We start from the raw sequence: 14,593 nt of genomic DNA, 5'->3' as shown, positions 1-14,593 counted from the left end.
ACCTCCCTCTCACTTCCTCTCAATCACTCACCAGTGATAATCAACAATTATACATGAAATGGAGACACACTCCGTGAAAGACAGAATTCACTCTTGCTAAAAAGCTTACGAGTGGTTCAAAGCTTACAACTCAACTAACAGTCCAACTTAATGCATCAAGGTGATACAAAGAGAGGCTCACATCAAGGAATCAAAACCCTAATAAGACTATTTTCTCAAACAATTGTTTTGACTCAATACAACTCAACTAAAACCAACCAACTATGTGCTTTAATAATCAATAGCAGCAACCAGAGAGGTATACAATAAAGCACAAGGATTAACAAAGACATGAAACCCTAAAAGACCCTTCCTTTATATAGTCATGATTCTGAATGGGCTTTTCTTCACTGGAAAACGAAAATATGGTCTTCACAGTTTTCTAGGAGCAAATATATTATTTCCTTAAATGTCTTTGAAATCCATTTTAGGAAATACGGTAATGCATACACCGACCTCTGCAGCTTCTAGAATCACATGATTTTTGGACAACAATCCACGTGAATCATATCTTCAATAAAATCTTCAGTGATCTCATGTTAAACAAATCTTCCAAGATTGCAAAACAAGGTACGCTATGATGTCGTACCAACATGTCAAGACATCTTGCTAGAACACTTGTTTTAACAAAATACGGCCAACTATATTTTACAAACCTAACAAACTCCCCCTTTAGCAAATTTTTGCTAAACAACCTTTATGGCGCATATCTTTAAAAAACGAAGAACTTGCATAGATACAAACGAGCAGGATATTATACAGTCATACCTTCTTTCACTTTAACATACGAACTCATCACGAAAGAAAGTAAAAAGAAACTTCAGCATTACTTCAAAAGAGACAACTTTAAGAGTAATGCATAATTGGACATGTTGAGACATCATCCAGAACATTAGAGGCACACGCAATAGAAATGGATAGAACCTAGCCTCATAGAAACAAAAAGCTCTAGAGAGAAATAAATGCTCACATCAAGATGTCAGCACATATGGTAAGACATCAGTACACCAAAACACAACACACCCACATGTATCCAAACATCAAGCACATAAACTAGTATCAATTAAACATGGCATCATCAAGTTAGCTAACAGATAAAACTCCCATTCAATGGTATATCAGGAAAAAAAATACTACTCCCCCTTAGGAAATACTTCCTTATAAGGCATGTACCAAACACAATCACTTAACTACTCCCCCTCAATAGCATAACACATGCATATACTACTCCCCCTTTTTAGCCAGAAATTCTGACAAACTATCATGCATTAAGAAACAGAAATATAAGAACAGAAGTAGCAGAACATACAGAGTATTAGGTTACAGGCTATAGGCATGTAAAGTGCTCACATGTCTAGATCAAAGGCTCACAAATCTTGTTAAAACATCCATCATAACTACCATATAGTACGCAAATCTGCTACCACCAAGATAACATCATAGGAGGCACACCACATCAGATATAAATCAGCAGTGAAGAGAACATACCGAATTATAAGCACACTAAACATCAGAGTAATTACTCAAAACACATACATCTCCCCTTTGTTTGCACAATATATCAAGGCCATAAGAAAACACTGTTCTTGGAAACATCATACACAAACCAGCATCATACACAAACCAGCAAAGATCACAATGTCTGGAACATGTGGTCCGACACAAGGCCCACGGGCGGATCTCTTTCGAGACCCGCAGGTGCCATGGTATCCCCCAAGTTTACTACATATATTATATTACGCCTATTACTACAACATGTTTCACTTGGTCGCAATAGAAAGGTGGCTTTTCTTTTAGCAAAATGGTGAGGGTTTGAGTCCCACAACCTCTTATTTTTAATAATTCTATTGTAATTTTAATATTTTAATAATTTTAATATTTTAATAAAAAAGTGTTCCTGCAGGGGGATTTGAACCGGCTCCCCCACACTATGATCCAGAAAAACCAACCACTTGACCTGTTATCTACTCTTTGTTTTAACTTGAAACCGTTTAACATATAATACATACATTTTTGGTACCCCCCACAAATTTATTCAAGATCCGCCAATGTCAAGGTGGTCTATAATCAAAAGTCAAAGTCACTCCCTTTTTGCTTTGGAGTTCATATGACCTCACAATCTCAGGGTGTTGTCTCAGAAAACTCTCAGTGATTATAACAAAAAACACTATTGGAAGCTTCACAACTGATGACATGTCATCTTACGTTATTCTTAGCATGTTTTTCATTCATTTTTAGTAGGTTTTAGCAGGAAAAAGGAGGAGTATTTGAATGATTGCCTATGATTAACTATGAGGAGTATTAGCAGCAAAAAGATGGTAAACTTGTAAACAAGTAGCTAAAACTCTTGGACCATAGCTACACAACCAGTACATATGATGAACTTCATAAACAATACAACAAGAACTTCTAATAGACTGAAGCCTTTTCTGAGTAAGAAAATCCCAACTCTGAGAATTTGAATACGACTTTTTTTTTTTTTAGATTTTGATTTTCAATAAGAAAGGAAAACTATTAAAAAATTATTGGAATTAGGGAATGCTTAGCAAACAGAGGGGAAGAATAGATAGTAAGGTAAGGAGCACAATATTCAACCGAGGCTATTTATAGAAAGAGTTAACCTAATGATTAGGCAATGATATCGCTTAATTTGTAAAGGAGATTAAGTTTACCATTGGAGTAATCAAATTGACAAGAGTTAAATAAATTTTGCCAAAAAAAAAAAATCTTTTAAAAACATATATCTATATATGGACATGTGTATGGGTTCATTCTAGATCGACTAATAAACACAGAATATTAAGACCGTGAATGCTCACATATGGTTCCTTCAACTATGGTTCTGACTTTATTTTCTTGAATTCCTTTGTAGGATTTTTAATCAACTTGACATTTCAAATGATGGGCCAGTCTTATGGGAGTCATTAGTTTTCAATCCCATCGCAGTGGTTGCGACTTTCATAATGACTTAGCAGTTAGCTCATGTATTTGAAGTAAAAATAGCCGTCACATGGAGGGTTTTTTTTGTTCAAAGCAATGAAAATAAAATGCAAATCAGGATTAAGGCCTGAACCTGAACCTGTATACAGAAAAGTGAGAAAGGAAGCCAAAGGCCATCCTAAAGTAACAAAAAAAAAAGTGAAGCCTGCCTTGAAAAGCATAGGGCTGCACATGCCCCTAAAGAAATCTAATCAGATATAGCATCTGTATGCAAAATATATGAGTATCAAAATTTCCTAATCCTTTAATCACAATATATGAGTATCAAATTTTCTAGGTCTCCCTCTCTTGCCCTTCTTTGAAGTCTTTGTATTTTGTGGAAGATAATTGGCAACATCAACATCAGTCTCAGCATTGATATCAGGTTCTAATGTGCTATCAGATGCCTGATCAGTGTTCAAATCATCTGCCCAGAATTTACTTAGAATTTTCTCACATTTCCTGCAAGCCTCGGAATATTAGCAACATTAGCTGATATAGTAACCTTACCTTTATCAGGTCCAAGTTTCTCATCAGTGGTGGTAATGTAACATCCCAAAACCAAGGAGTATAAATTATTAAACTTTGAAAATTTACGATAGTAATTTTAAAAGATTAAATTTAATTAGATTGATGATCTTAATTAACATAAGACAATGTATGATAACTTAGGTTTACATTTATTGTATTATAGCTATTTTTTTTTAAGAATTTGGTCTATAAATAAAATTAGCAGTAGAAGCTAGACTATATGAAATGATATGTTGAAATCCAACTTGAAGCATATCATTTAAATGGGAAACCGAATCAGCTATCTTATAGGGATGGATAACTATAGTTGTTATACTATAAAATTAAAATTAATATCAAAGGAACCGTGTGTTAGTTACCTATTAATGTGTGGTTTGGATTTATATAAAGCACTCTCAGAAACAAAACAAAAGGATGCTAATTAGAGGCCACAAGTAGAAAAAACAAGGGAAACTATAGGCGAATACCACTGAGTCGGTGACGAGAGAAGTATTGGTTGGTTTCAATTCAGTCTAGATTTAACAGGTGAGTGTAATCACACTCTTTAACCCTTCCATGTATATTGATTTTTAAAAGAATTACAATTTATTTGAATGATTTATTTGATGAAAACCTAACCCTATCAATTGGAGGATTTTATGAGAAGCAATTAACTCGGCGAGGTGCTGATATGCTCTTTAAAAGATTGACTATGAATTGATTTTATACAGGCTATGATCGACTTAGGTTGCTGTTATAAATATATTCTTCTGTTTGTTGTTGATATGAGTGATTCTTTATATGATAATCATAAGGCCTTGCTGCTATCTATAGTATTAAAAGGTATATCCTCCGTATACATATATATACTTCTTTTCTTCTTGACAGAACCGTATATAGGCAAAGTGTTGCATTTGCTATTTATATGTGAACATATATCTTACTGGATTCATATATTAGTATAATTGTTTCTTTGCATTTATATATTACTGACTATATACATATTTATAACCTATTTGAATGAAAAGGCCACCTTGTATTAACGTGTATATATATATATATATATATATATATATATATATATATATATATATATATATGCACACGTTCTTTGATGAATTGCTGCTAAATAGATGATTGTTATAGTATATTCTATATTTGAATGAGTAAAGCTTTATACTCCATACGGATGTGTCTTTAACACCACAGTTACTTTCTCAGATGAGCTATGTGCTCCATATAGATGGATCTTGTATCCTACAGTTACTTACCCAGATGAGCTATGTGCTCCATATAGATGAGTCTTGTACTCCACATGAGATGAGCTATGTGCTCCACATGGATAAGTCTTGTACTCCACAGTTATTTACTCAGATGAGCTATGTGCTCCATACAGATGAGTCTTGTGCTCCACATGAGATGAGCTTTGTGCTCCATATGGATGGGTCCTGTACCCCATAGTTACTTGCCCGGATGAGCTATATGCTCCATATAGATGAGTCTTGTACTCCACATGAGATGAGCTTTGTGCTCCATATGGATGAGTCTTGTACTCCATAGTTACTTACCCAGATGAGCTATGTGCTCCATATAGATGAGTCTTGTGTGCTCCATATGGATGGGTCTTGTACCCCACAGTTACTTACTCGGATGAGCTACATGCTCCATACAGATGAGTCTTGTGCTCCACAGTTACTTGCCTAGATGAGCTATGTGCTCCATATGGATGGGTCTTGTACCCCCATATTAGATGAGCTAATGCTTCATATAACAATGATATTTTGATTGATTTATTTGTATTAACTATGTATACTTTAAAGACTATTTTAGAAAGTAAGCGGATACCATGGTCGATTTTTCCGGTTACCGCGCCGGCTGAGAACAATACTCGTTTTTAAAACTTGTGTGTATTATTCACTGGGATTTCGTATCTCATTAGAGTGTTTTCTTTTTCCAGATTTAGAGACTAGGAAGGAGATTGCCGATGACATCGAAAGCTGATTATATTAGATTGACATTTTGGGAATTAGTGGACAAAATGCCTACATAGTACTCTGATTTTGGTAGTAGTTACTAAATGCCCAGTTTTGAGTATACTAACCATTTATGATTTATTTCGAATGTATAATAACGAATTTTGAATTTTACGAAATTTGTTTATCAAAGGATTTATAATTAATTTTTCACATACTTCTCTAGAAAATTTCTTGATATTTTTCGTTAATGTTCAATCATTAAAATTTTAAAATTGGACGTTACAAGTAATAGGTGAAATGATAGGTGAGAGAATATAATCACCATGTGTAGCTTACGTAGGTGGAGCAGTTGGCATATCAAGAGTAGGATCCTTAACAGAGCTAGCAGACACAATGACAACGCCATGGAATAAAAGCCTCTCAGCCTTGCTGCACTGCGCAAGAGATGTTGGAACGGATGCGGGCAACCCATCATCAGACACCAACTTAGTATTGTTTGTGATCAAAATTGCAGACTCGTAGGAGACATTTTTCAAAGCATCAGAATCCTTAGAGTGTGCAGCTTGACTCAAATTAACTATCTCCTCGGATACCTTATCAACAATTTCAGCACTATGAACCAAAGTGGCCTTAGAAATGTGATTAGGATCCTTGTCTGCTAACTGTGCCTCCCCTGAAGGAAGTTCACTTTCTTCTTGTAACAAATCAAAAGAATTGTGAAGAGATAATGTTGAAGAGTTACCACTCTTCTGGATTGCTGCAATCTCAGGCACATCCACATTATCTCCTTCCTTATTAAACCCTTCCTTATCAGAATTGTCCAAAAAGACCCATTCAATGCTTCTATCCATAGCATCAGTAGGGCCAGAAACATGAGAAGTAGCACGAACATCTTTGTGTTTAGAGTAATCTCCCTGTGACATAACTTGATTTATGACAGGTCGAGCGTTCTTATTAGTTTCCCTAGCCTGGACAGGCTGCTTACCATTCACTTTATACTGAATCATGTTGTGATGATGAGATTCCTGAAACAGATCAGAGCTTGTACACCATTCAAAGTAAACCGATTCCTGTCATGTTGAGGAACATCCTAAGCCACTTCAGATTGCTTACCACAAGTAGGTTGAATTGCGATTCTTTGAAAATTTTGACTGCTTCTCAACTTTGATAGATTTGATAATTTGAAGTACATATCAAAATTAATTTGTTACTTATAGAGATTTAATGAATGTGTTTGATTATAATCTATCAAATAAAGAGGTAAAGGACAGAGAATAGGACATAATAGAGTAATCATGATTCACCCTTATTGCACTACTCTAGTTCTCATAACCTTGGATATTACCCAAGGAGGATTAGAGTTGCTCTTATAACCAATTAAGCAATTGTTTGTGATCTTGATTTAACAATGATCAATTTTATCTCACAATAACACACACACACTCTCTCTCTATATATATTGTCAAAAAAAAAATACAAAGATTTAAATATTAATTAATATCAAATTATATAATTAAAAACATTATATGGGAACTTCTAAGAACTTATTTCGTGTTTATTTGATCATATCATGATACTTGTTGTAAATTGTAATCCCAAAAAACGAGACTTATTGTACTCCCTCCGTCTCACAATAATTGTCTCTTTACTATTTTTTCTTTTTCTCAGAATAATTGTCACTTTAGAATACCAATGCAGCATTTTTTTCCATTATTATACCCTTATTTATTGAATTTCATCCAACTTAACTACTCCACTAATTACAATTAGTAAGGGTGTTTTAATAAATAATACTAATTTTACCATCAAAATCAACACAATTAATCATTTCCTTAATAATCGTGCATAAACCTTAAACGACTATTATTTAGAGAGGGATGAAATAATAGATTATAAGGATAGAAAGTTAATCCCGAAAAATATTTTGCCATTAACATCTCTCCGCCCCTTAGCAGGTAGAGTGAAGTTAGTAAGAAATGTCATTCACAACATGCTCCTCCACTGTATTACTATTTATTCATAGCCAGTCAATTTAATCAAGACGTTGGAAAGGTGGATCAAAAACTTCATTTGGAGTGGGGATATTAACAAAAGGAAACTAGTTACAATTGCTTGGCATGAGGTTTGTCTCCTCTAAAGGAGAGAGGTCTAGATATAAGGTCCCTGTCAAACATCAATGAATGAGCTAATTAATCTTAAGCTTTGTCGGGAGCTAACTCAATCCAATTTTCATTGGGCCCATTTTTTGAAAAATAGAGTTTTACATAACCATCATATCTCATCTTCAATCTGGAGCAGTATCAAATACAAATATTCAGAGGTGATTCTTAACTCTTCTTGACTTCTTGGCAATGGAGCTGATATAAACTTCTGAACTTTACATATCCATCCTTTTATTCATCAAAGGGTGCAGTCAACTGTCAACCTTTTCATCAACAACTCAAAATGGAACATACCTCATAGCATAATTCAATTTTTTTCCTAATTTGCAGAGCTGCATAGACTAGATTATAATTCCTGTGATTGAAAAAGAAGACAAGTTAATCTAGATTCATTCCCACAATGGTGAGCTTTCTTTTAAATAAAGAAGCTTATCTTTTCCATTGTCTTGTTGGCCAAAATATTCCTTGGGGGAAAGCTATTTGGCACAATGCAATTCCTCCATCAAAATCTTAATGGTTTGGATAAGCTTGCATAGCAAGCTTCCAACTGATGAGAATCTCTCCTGGAAGAGGATGGCTTTTACCATCAATGTGAAGCCTATGTAACTCCCACACTGAAACATCTCTTCATATCTTCTTTGATTGTTTCTTTGCAATAATCTATTTGGTAGTGGCTTGGCAATATCTTGAGCATGAAATGCAACTTTGACTCAATACCTAATGCAATTGATATTTTCAATAGAAGCTGGTATCCCCTCTGCAAGTTAGTGGTTATGTCATCTATCATTAGGAGTGTGCAAGAAAACCAGAAACCATGAACTGGTCTGGAAAATTAGGTCAACTGTTTATAAAAGCCCACTTTTTGTTGGATTAAAACTGACCCGGTTGGTTTCATTAAAAAAAATCCAGTTAATCGGAACCCATTTTAAGAAACCAATACCCATTATAAGTGATTGTCTTCATTTTTTCTTGATAAAGTTGAATAAAAAACCTGTGAATAAATTCGAATGCATAGCTGAAGTTTGTATTAATCTCAGTTTCTGGAAATTAGATACTTAAAAAACCAATTTTAAGCTTGACAAAACCATTTCATGACAAAAAACCGGGTTCAGATAGAAAACCGGTTCAAATTTAAAGAACTGGTTCTGTACTGGATTGGATTAACAAAATAAAATGGGTTTCTAAAAAAGTAGTTAATGAACTAAACCAAACCATAAATATGGATCCAGTTTGGTTTGGTTCATGAATATGTAAACCCCTAGCTATCATTAACTGTCTCAACACAATTTGGTTATGTAGAAATCAAAGAATGTTTAAGTATAGGAAGATTAATTGTAGATCAGCAATCAACCTCATTATTTCTAATGTCTGGCAATAATTCCAATTTGGTTGCTACATCTTCTATTTCAGATTTTGTTCTTCTCAATACTATCTCAGTCAAGCTGAAATTGGGAAATGCTCCTAGAATTAAGGAAGTTTTATGAAAGCCTCCCATTTTTGGTTGGATCAAATGCAATATTGATGGAACATCCATTGAAAATCCTGGTCCATATTCCCGCGGAGGTCTTTCTAGAGATTGTAACATTGATTTACTGGGAGCTTTCTCTTATAACCTGGGTACTTCAAACTCCTTGATGACTGAGCTTTATGGTGCTATGATAAAAATTGAAATGGCTGCTCAACAAGATTGGAACCTTGTTTGGTTAGAAATGGATTCAATGTTAGTCATTCTAGATTTTAAGTCTATAACCATTATGCCTTGCAATTTAAGAAACAGGTGGGAAAATTGTTTGAACCTCATATCCTATATGTCCATGCACTACAAGAAATTCTGGATTTTCCTACGAAAGTTACCTAGGAAATTTCCGAGGAAATGTTTTCCGACGAATTACCGACGAAAATTTCGTCGGAAATCATCTGCCAGTCAAAGGGGGTCCCATATACACAGAAAAGTGGGGCGTGGCAGCTTCTGAATGGCTGTGCTTACCTAGGAACCATTTCGTCGGAAAGCGTCGGCCCTACATGCAGAATAACGTTGAAAAAAGGGTGCGTGGCAGCTTGTAATTGGCTATATTTACCGAGGAAAATTTTCGTCGGAAATCACCGGCCCCACACATTAAATTAAAGCACAGAGATCCGTTGGTGTTACCGTTGGCAGCTTGTGTATATATGATATGCTTCTGCATTCGATCTAACTCACAGGCCAATTCCAAATATTTTCCTTACCATTTTCTTCACTTAATTCTCAATCAAATTTTTCTTAATATCATTCAAATTTTATTCTTCATTATTTACACTATTCTCCATCATTTTATTATCATTGTTAAAGTTGCTGGCTCAGGTTATTATTTTTATTTTTTTATAATTGATTTCAATTTTATGTGTTTGAATTTATATATTTTTAATGTAGTTATTAAAATAAGTTACATTTTTTTTTTATAGTTTTGTTGGTTCCGATCCATTTTGAGGTTGGTGTTGTTGTTCGTTGCCGTTGATTTTGCTGCCTCCGCTTAGTTCGTCGACTTATTATTTGAGGTTGGTATATTTCTAAATTAGTTTAAATAATTGCTACAATGGTATGATTAGTAATAAATATTAGTTATTAGAAAGATAGTTAGTAAAATTATATTGTAAATAAAAATGTTATTGGGATTTTTCTAAAAAAAAAAAAATGCTAGTCGGATTAACTTCTTCAAAAAAAATATTCAGTGGGGTTAGATTAAATTTCAACTTATTAGTGTTGCTTTAAAAAAAAACTTATTAGTGTTTGAGAGTATAATAAAGAAAGTGTTAGCTTGTAGAAAATCTTGTAGTTTAATTAGTTAAAATGGTTATTAGGAAAATAGTTAGTAAAATTATATTGTAATAAAATTATATTATTTATATATTCTTAATTTAGTTATTAAAATATGTTGCATTATTTTTTGTAGTTTCGTTGCTTTCGATCCATTTTGAGGTTGGTGTTGCTGCTGGCCGCTGTTTCTTTCTTTTTTTGCATCCACTTTGTTCATTGGCTTATTTGAGGTTAGTATCTTTTATTTATTTAAAGTATCTTTTATTTATTTAAAATTACGTCAATGGTATGATTAGTAATAAAAATATTATACATTTTATATATTGTTAAGTTAGTAAAGAAAAATGTATAATAAAGGTGATTATACATTTTATATATGTTATATATTTAAAAGATTAAGTTAGGAAAAATGTTGCTGTAGTTAGAAAATGTTATATATTTTAGTCATAGAATATAAAATATTATATAATTCTTATGCGATAGCATGTTTATTTTGTACAAATTTCTAAATATTTAGGTGATTAGAAAATTGAACTAATTTGAGTCAATTGCAGCGACGCGGAAAATGGATCAGCATATTCTCCATCGTAGTTGGATGTACGATAGAAAATATCCGGGGAAAAGGACACTTAAGGCGGCTTTTGTGGATGGAGTTCGTGATTTTGTTGCTTACGCCATGTCTCAAGATGCCTTTCAATTGGAGGGAGGGATAAGATGTCCGTGTGTTAAATGTACGTGTAGGTTGATTCGGAGCCCAAAAGATGTTCTAAACCATTTAAAGGAGCTTGGTTTTATGGATAATTATTATGTGTGGATTTATCATGGTGAACAAGAGCCGACAAATAATACCGAGCCTGATGTTAATATGCACGCTTCAAGCAGTGGGGCGCGTATGGAGTGTGAAAACTTTGGCGTGATGGAAGATATGGTCGGTGATGCTCTTGGGGTGAACCTGTCTTACAACGAGGGTGGTGAAGAGGAAACAATCCCGAATGAGAAAGCATTGAAGTTTTACAAAATGATGAAAGAAGTAAACAAGCCGTTGTTTGAAGGGTCGTCTGATTCTAAGTTATCCATGAGTGCGAGGCTTATAGCTGCCGCGTCAGATTGGAGTGTAGCTGAAGAAGGCGGAGAGTGTTATACAAAAATCATGAGGGACGCAACTCCTATAAAGGAAAATTTGCCCTTGAGTTATTATGAGGCTCAAAAGTTGGTGGAGAAGTTGGGATTGGAAGTTAAAACTATTGATTGTTGCGTTAATGGGTGCATGTTATTTTACGACAACGAATTTGGTAAAAATGATGAGGCGTTGGTGGCGTGTAAATTTTGCAATGCACCGAGGTATGAAGTATGTGATGATGTCGGTTCTCAGAAGAAGAAACAAGTCTCAGTCAAGTCAATGTTTTATCTGCCAATAACACCAAGATTGCAGAGATTATTTGCATCAACTCACACGGCCGATAAAATGACGTGGCATTATTACAATAAAACTAATTCAGGTGTGATGCGACATCCTTGTGACGGGGTGGCATGGAAGCACTTTGATCAAGTACATCAAGATTTTGCAGAAGATCCACGTAATGTGAGGCTTGGATTATGCTCTGATGGATTTATTCCGTATATCCAAGCATCAGCAACGCCTTATACATGTTGGCCAATTCTTCTTACCCCGTATAATCTTCCTCCTGAGATGTGCATGTCAAAGCCTTATTTGTTTTTGAGTTGTATTGTACCAGGACCTACGAGCCCCTTAGATGGTATAGATGTGTATCTACAACCCTTAATTGATGATTTGAATAGATTGTGGAACGGTGTATCGACATATGATATTGCAAGGAAGAAGAATTTTAGAATGAGGGCAGCTTTGATGTGGACTATTAACAACTTTCCTGCATATGGAATGTTGTCTGGATGGTTGACTCATGGAAGATTGGCTTGTCCACATTGCATGGAACGCACAAAGGCCATATGGTTGCATCACGGAAGAAAGCATTCGTGGTTTGACTGTCATCGTCCATTTTTACCAGCGACACATGAATTTCGTAAGAAGAGAAATTTGTTTACTAAAGGAAAAACAGAAAAAGGTGGTCCGCCTCCTAGGACAACATCAGAGGAAGTATACCGTAGAGTCAATGAACTAGGACTTTTAAAATTCACAGATGTTGGCAAAAGAGTCAGACACCCAAAATACGGTGAAAAGCACCATTGGACAAAAAGAAGTATCTTCTGGGATCTCCCTTAATGGAAAGATAATTTACTAAGACATAATCTTGATGTGATGCACATTGAAAAGAACTTTTGTGACAATATAATTCACACGGTGATGAATGTCTCTGGTAAAACAAAAGATAATGAGAAGGCTAGAATGGACTTGCCATTGCATTGTAACAGACCAGAAATGGAGCTACAATTTCTTCCAAATGGAAAATATCTAAAACCCAAGGTTGTTTATAGTCTTACTGCTGATGAAGCAAAATCTGTTTGTCAATGGTTGAAAGAATTGAGGATGCCAGACGGATATTGTTCTAACTTGTCGAGGTGTGCCGATGTCAACTCTGGAAAACTGCGTGGAATGAAAAGTCATGATTCCCACGTTTTCTTGGAACGCTTACTTCCAATTGCGTTTAGTTCATTGCCAAACAATGTTATAAACCCATTGACTGAAATTAGCCAATTTTTTAAAGACTTGTGTGCTTCAACCTTGAGGATGGATGAACTTGTTAAAATGGATAAGAATGTTCCTATCACTCTTTGTAAATTGGAACAAGTTTTTCCTCCGGGTTTCTTTGATTCTATGGAACATCTTCCGGTGCATCTCGCTTATGAAGCTTGGCTCGGTGGACCTGTTCAATATAGGTGGATGTATCCTTTTGAAAGGTTCATGGGTTATGCAAAGCGAATGGTGAGAAATAAAGCAAGGGTTGAGGGATCAATAATTGCAGCTTACGTGCGTCGGGAAACAAACTATTTCATCTCTCATTACTTCAATCGGCTGACGTTGAACCCAAGAAATACACGAAATGAAGTCATTGTTGAAAGTGAAGGGTTTCAGTCTGCCTTATCAGTTTTTCGTCACCACGGACGTCTTTGTCATCCTGGGAAATTTTACTGGATGAACGACGCAGAGTTGCAGTCAGCGACAATTCATGTGATGATTAATTGCAACGAAGTTGGACCATACATTGAGATATTTCAAGGATTAAATATCGGTAACATATATACAAGTTTTCAAGGATGGTTTAAGCATCAATTGTTAAATTCTCATCCGAATACACAAACATATCATTTGAGGGGATTAGTCGAAGGTCCGGTAAGAAAACTCAAACAATGGGACACTTACTTTATCAATGGGTTTAAATTTCATACTCAATCACGATCAGTGGGCAAAAAAACAATTAACAGTGGTGTTTACGTCAAAGGAATCAGTGATGGAGGTGAAGATGACTTCTATGGTGTGATCAAACACATATTTGAAGTAACTTACCTATATGTAAATGAACCTAACAAAGTTGTATTGTTTTATTGTGACTGGTTTGACCCTGCAAATGGGATGAAAATTGATCGAAAGCATAAAATTGTTGATGTACGAATGAACAGAATGTATAATGCATTTGACCCTTTCATTTTGGCAAGTAAAGTTAGTCAAGTGTATTATGTACCTTATCCTTCTCATCACCGACGCAAACATGGATGGTGTGCTGCTATCAAGTGTAAACCAAGAGGTCAAATTGAGACAGAAGTTCCAGATAAAGAAATACCTTACCAAGTTGATGAAATATCACATGTTCCAAATGTGATTGAAGTTGATCCTGTTACAGATTTGGTTGACAGAAATGTCGACGGTCAGCAAGTTGATGCTGGAATGTTAGCTCAAATGTTACTTATTGACACTGACAGTGGGGAAGAGTCAAGCAATTCTAGAGACAACGGAGAAGATGCAAATAACTCTGACAACAATGTGGATGATTTTTATCGTGACAATGATGAATAACCCTTGATAAAACACATGATGTCTTTGATGTAATTATTTTATCATAATAATGAAACATTTATGTTCAATGTAAAGATTTTATCATATAGTTATCTATCTAATGTATTTATTTAACTTTTCATATCATTTATTATCTATTTAA

General features: G+C 34.8%; 2 protein-coding genes across 2 annotated transcripts; both read left to right on the top strand.

Moving 5' to 3' along the window:
* The first annotated feature begins 10,992 nt into the window (after positions 1 to 10,992).
* Positions 10,993 to 12,843, top strand: LOC146899023 (uncharacterized). Its single transcript, XM_085733472.1, has one exon. The coding sequence runs from the start codon at positions 11,026 to 11,028 to the stop codon at positions 12,700 to 12,702; it is 1,677 nt and encodes a 558-aa protein (XP_085589598.1). The 5' UTR covers positions 10,993 to 11,025; the 3' UTR covers positions 12,703 to 12,843.
* LOC146899022 (uncharacterized) lies at positions 12,739 to 14,451 on the top strand. Its single transcript, XM_085736677.1, has one exon. The coding sequence runs from the start codon at positions 12,739 to 12,741 to the stop codon at positions 14,449 to 14,451; it is 1,713 nt and encodes a 570-aa protein (XP_085592803.1).
* Positions 14,452 to 14,593: the final 142 nt, after the last annotated feature.

The sequence above is a fragment of the Medicago sativa genome, chromosome 8 (genome assembly GCF_051527215.1).
Source record: "Medicago sativa cultivar Bolivia chromosome 8, Bolivia_mono, whole genome shotgun sequence".
Taxonomy (NCBI): Eukaryota; Viridiplantae; Streptophyta; class Magnoliopsida; order Fabales; family Fabaceae; genus Medicago; species Medicago sativa.
This window is presented reverse-complemented; position numbering and strand designations above follow the sequence as displayed.